The sequence below is a fragment of the Scomber japonicus genome, chromosome 19 (genome assembly GCF_027409825.1).
Source record: "Scomber japonicus isolate fScoJap1 chromosome 19, fScoJap1.pri, whole genome shotgun sequence".
Classification (NCBI taxonomy): Eukaryota; Metazoa; Chordata; class Actinopteri; order Scombriformes; family Scombridae; genus Scomber; species Scomber japonicus.
This window is the reverse complement of record NC_070596.1, coordinates 28,574,248-28,579,764: the sequence shown is the minus strand read 5'-3', so window position 1 is coordinate 28,579,764 and position 5,517 is coordinate 28,574,248. Positions and strand designations below refer to the sequence as shown.

Genomic DNA, 5,517 nt, shown 5'->3' with positions numbered 1-5,517 from the left:
TATCTACTGTGTGAGATCTTTTAATAATCAGTATGAACAGGAGGAATGATCACAGTGAAGACAACCTGTTTAACTGCTCATATGGACACCTGACCTTTGTTTTAAGACATACTTTAATTAATTATTGATCACAGTATTACATAACTGCTTTTCCCTTATAGGCTATATGATGTCATTGGTGAAAGAATACATCAATAAACACTTACAATGCACTTAGACCCACATTACAGCGTGATAATAGTTAATTTTACGCTAAATGGAGGGTTAAAAAACGGTTTCCTATTTTGGGTATTAAACCCAATGACATTAAATAATCCAGTATCATCAGACTGACCCAGAATGATTCGGGGTTAATCCTGCTGAAATCGTATTATGATCCAGATAAGTTATGTCGCCTTTCAGGCACACAGAGTGTTTTCCAATAGCTGATACTGGCACGCAAGACCAAGACTAATCATTTGGTGTGTTAAGAGGGAAGGGGCGCGCGCGTGTGTGTGTGTGTGTGAGAGAGAGGGAGGGGGCGGGACGGATGGGGGAGGGAGGGAGAGAGGGGGGTTGTAAACCGTGTGAAAAACGTGAAGGGTCGGTGATGTGTGTCGTGCGTTATGGTGCGGTGATGTCCTCAGGTGCGTAAAGGCAGTTTCACGACAAATTGCCATGAAGTGCGCTTTTACGCCCGCTGCTCCATTCCCTCCAAGAGGAATCCACTCCAGTAACAGGACACTAATCTATTTTTAAACATCCAACTCACCCAAAGCAGCCTGATGCCCAGAAGATGGACTCTCTCTACGACGCCACCGATTTTAACGCCACAAACGGGACAAACGTCTCCGCCAACTCCAGCGACGACTTTAACCAGTTCATCCAGCCGGTGTGGCAGATCACGCTGTGGGCTGTGGCTTATTGCAGCATCGTTGCGGTGTCTGTGGTCGGTAACATGATTGTTATCTGGATTATTCTGGCGCATAAACGCATGAGGACCGTCACCAACTACTTTCTAGTAAGTACTGTTCGTTATAAGCAGGAGAGGGAGTATCATAGCTGGGTCTGTTTAAAGGTTTAGTTTGTAAAAATGATCAAACTTTTTAAACTAATTGGCTTTTGGAGATATTGAAGGATTATTGAATTTGTCCACACAGTAATGGATTGGACCATTAACCAACAGCTGCATGAAAGCAACAGTACTTTTAAAGAATGAATGTATCAGGTGCATCCATCATGACTTTTGATATAGAGCTGATGATAAACTGAATCTAATTGTGACATAAGTACATTATCTAGTTATTTGTGAACCTAATAAACACATTACATTGGCTGACTGGCAGATATTAACACATGGAATCACTGATTTGTATATCAAGAAGTATCATAGTATGAAATCAGCACTCAAATGTCAATTTCAAGTGAAGGTGGTGCAGAGTCTCGCATATTGACCTGGTAGGATTCAGCTTCTCTGTAAGAAAATATTCACATTTGGCTTGTTATTTATTTAGTTTGGACTATAAACTGCTAGAAAATAGTGAGAAATACCACAATCAGAATTTCCTAAAGCTAAGATGACAAGGTGCTTGTTGCATCCGACCAGCAGTTCACACCAAAAGATATTCAGCTCATAATCACAAGACGAAGAAAAGCAGAAAATACTTATATTCACAAAGCTTTAAACTGTTTATTTGGGAATTTAGTTTAAAAAACTACTTGATAAATGAACTAAACGTTTCAGCTTCATTTCCAAGTCAAACAATCATTAACCCTATTAGCTTATAATCTGCTTTAAATGCATATATATTCACAACAGTATTTACTTGGGGGGCAAAAAGGATGCAAATGCAGTTAATTAATGCCTTTTATTACTAAAGAAAGAGCTTGATCCTCTACTTTACAATGCAAGCTTATGAATATAAAGTATATCAGAGTATATTTTACATCAGTGTGACATCAGTGTGAGTCCTTGTTACATTTTTCCCTCGGGCAGCTCTCTTTCTTCCAAGCTGTATTAATGACGTGTTGGCTTGTGATCACACAGTGTGTCTTTGAAGAGGGGTAAAAAAAAAAAGCTTCATACGTATTCCGCTATACTGTTACTGCTATGTATGGATGCAGCAGGTTATTGCGAGTGTCTTTGCAATAATGCATCACAAGCCTCTCCAGCCAGGTAAAGCACAGAGATGGTTAGTCGATACCTTCTGCATTATTGACTCGGAGACTGCACACCTCTGGCGGTGCTTGACATTTAAATATACACACGATGAAGTCAATTCCTGTGTTGCAGTAACTGATGTCATTCTGTCGCAGGTGAACCTGGCCTTCGCTGAAGCCGCCATGTCAGCGTTCAACGCAGTCATCAACTTTGTCTACGCCGTTCACAACGAGTGGTACTTTGGTTTTGTGTACTGCCGCTTCCACAACTTCTTCCCCATCGCCGCCATATTCGCCAGCATATACTCCATGGCGGCCATAGCGCTCGACAGGTGAGTGACTGTCCCCAGCCAGCGTGTCCATGTGGGCCCCATAGGGTTACATTTGGGCTGCAAATATGGGTCCAAACCAGGCAGGGAGTTCTGGTCCTCTGAAATGAGGCCAACGCGGAAGTAACTTAGAACTGCATTCTATCAAAAGGCCACCAGGGGGCGACCGTCTCTATACAAGTCAATGGAGAATTCACCAACTTCTCACTTGATTTCTAACCTCAGTAAACGTTTTCAAAATGTGTTTATGGTCTCAATCGCTAGTTTAAAGCCTTCTTCAATGCAGTATGATGTTCATTTGGGACATTTTGGCCTCCCTGATTTTATATGTGACGATAAAGCAGGGTATGCATTAGGGCGTGGCTACGTCCTGATTGACAGGTTGATTAACCAATGTCCTCGAGATCCCGCCTCATGCCCATATAAGTAGATCCGTGTTTTTATTTTTCCCAGCGTGCACCTGAAATTTTCAAGATGGCGCTGCCCAGATTTGAAACTATTGGCTTCCGAGCAGCAGTCCACAAACCAATGGGTGACGTCACGGATGTTATGACCATTTCTTCTATACAGTCTATGGTCATAGTGTAAATATATTGTGAAAGCATCAACAGTCATCTCTACATTATCGTTGTAATATCGATAACGAGGTATTTGGTCTAAAATATCATGATATTTAATTTTGTCCATATCGCCCAGCCCTACAAATGGGATCTAATTGGGATCAGAATAGACCATAAATTGGGCCCATTTAGGTTCTGATTCTGATTTTCTTCTTTCTTTTTAGAGAGTAAAATAAGCAGGAATCTTGTCAGGAAGTCAAACAAGAGCCAAACTCCACCAGATGTGATGCTCAGGGCAGTCAGAGCGATGAAAATGCAGAATACTGTACGGTTATATAAGAATAAAAAAATACACTTATTGGAATGATTTTTCCTGTTCATGCTTTCTTGATGCAGGAGATGTGTTAGGTTGTTGTATTTAAATGAAACTAAACATTTTAAATTAATTTCTAAGCCTACATTTTTGATTTTTCCCATGAAAATAACATAGGTACAGTGTGGATGGTTGTCTTTTGAACAGAATCAGCTTTAAGAGAGTAAGACAGCACTTTAGACTCATATTACACATTAAAAGAGAAACTATTTAGGATCTAGTTTATGAGGAATTCAAAGGAAAGTAAAAAAGTGTGACTACCAATCCAGTTCTCCCCTAGTTTGCAAAGTTAATCAGTGTACAGTCACGACAGAGTGTGCAGTTGTAGCCTGATACTGGTTGAAAGAGTGCTCATTACATTTTATACAGCAAAGAAACAAAGGAGGCAGAGTCAGGATGTACTGGGTGTAGTGTTGTAGTACTCGAGATCGGTCTTGGTCTTGGTCTCGGACTCAGGTTTTTTAAACGAGACCGGTCAAGACCATCACTGATAGGCTTTTTGTCCATGCCTTACTGATAAGAGTGAAAAAGGACCCTCTCAAAATCAGCTAATAACGTCAAATCATTGGTAGTGTGAAGATGAAATGTCAGCTTTTTCACTCAGCTCATTTAATTTAAGTGGTACAGACTCTTTACCTTTTTCATTCTTCCTCTCTGAAATGAAAGGTTTATTGTGCCTTGTCAGGTCAATTCAGTTTTGATAATATGATGAACTTTTTCGAGAAGTGAAACACAACAAGTTTGCTTAGATTTGTTTCATTCATTGTGCTGCTCTGAAAACAACATGTGAAATGTGGGCTACAAATATGGGTCCCAAGTGGGTTTGTCCACAGTTTCCATGGTAACCCCACCTGTGTTCGCCCAAATAGGGCTTCAAGTGGGTTCCAACTGGGTTTCAGGTGGGGCCCAACTGAGTGAGTTACATATGTGGGGCTAATGTTTCTGAAACAATATGGGGACCATACAATGTGCCCTGTTTATGCCCATGCCTGCTTAACTGACTTACATCTCTTATGGGGCTCATACAGTCAGCCCACATGGCTTCCAATGTGGGGCCCATGTTACTGAAACCATGTGGGACAAGCAAAATTTGCCCAGGTCAAGCCCATGCCCACTCAGTACCCATGTAGCCCATACTTAACCCAAGTGGGGCCCACATGGACATGCTGGCTGGGGTGCGGTCTTGACTACAACACTAACTGGCTGCTATCAGAAGCTGTCCACCTGTTTAGGAAGAGCAGTAACCAATTAGTCCCTATCAATAAATCAGATGAGAAGCATCCCAAGCTATACAAGGCTAGTTATACAAAGGTTCAGCGTCACTGTATTAAGGTTCTTCTATATACTAAAAGAGGCATTCTGAATAGTATCGTCTTAAATCCCCCACAGCTCAGAGATCTTTACGACTCACTACCACAGGACTGGAATTTAAAATGAGCACATGTACCTTGAGGCTGTAACACGGAGGAAATGTTATTTTATAATAAAGGCTTGTCTCACAGTTCTTATCTCACATGGTTCTGTGAAAGGATATGAAAAAAGAAAACAAGACTGAGGCTGTACTTACACAGCAAACAGCGAGACACTGAATAACTGTTTGTGCAATCAAGACGTTCCCATTAAGGTACAAACATTGCTCCAAGATGGAAGTTTGGGCCATCAGCTGGTTGTCCTTCTTGAGTCTTCTAGCATTATTCAGTTCAGTAATTCTGCTCGAGTTTAGTATTCAATAGTATTCATTTGCAGATTTAGAAATCCTATGTATTTATTTTAGTTTATCTTCTTTTTTCTGCAGTGGTGCCGATGGTATTAGCGATGGCCCATTATTCCCAAACCCCCAAAAGTCCCCAAAAATATCCTATTAGGCCTTAAGCCCATAAGTGTGACTGCCTGTTATCTCAAAAAAGCAAAAGTGATGGTGGCTTTCAAGTGGTTTTCATCCCTAAACCTAATCAGATTTTAGCTTCAGCATTGTCACACCATGAAATTAAATATTTTTTTAACAAGCACATCAAGATCCACGAGTATATTAAAGGCCAAAAATGACAGGCATGCTAATCAGAAGGCACTAACCATAAATAACTGGTAAGCTCAGTTCTGTTAAATTTAACAGTAT

General features: G+C 40.8%; 1 protein-coding gene across 1 annotated transcript in view; it reads left to right on the top strand.

Moving 5' to 3' along the window:
- Positions 1-775: 775 nt before the first annotated feature.
- LOC128379908 (substance-P receptor-like) overlaps positions 776-5,517 on the top strand; it is a 14,808-nt gene continuing 10,066 nt past the window's right edge. Inside the window, exons 1-2 of the mRNA XM_053339547.1 lie at positions 776-1,000; positions 2,296-2,471. Coding sequence (XP_053195522.1) covers positions 776-1,000; positions 2,296-2,471 — 401 coding nt within the window. The remainder of the gene's footprint in view (positions 1,001-2,295; positions 2,472-5,517) is intronic.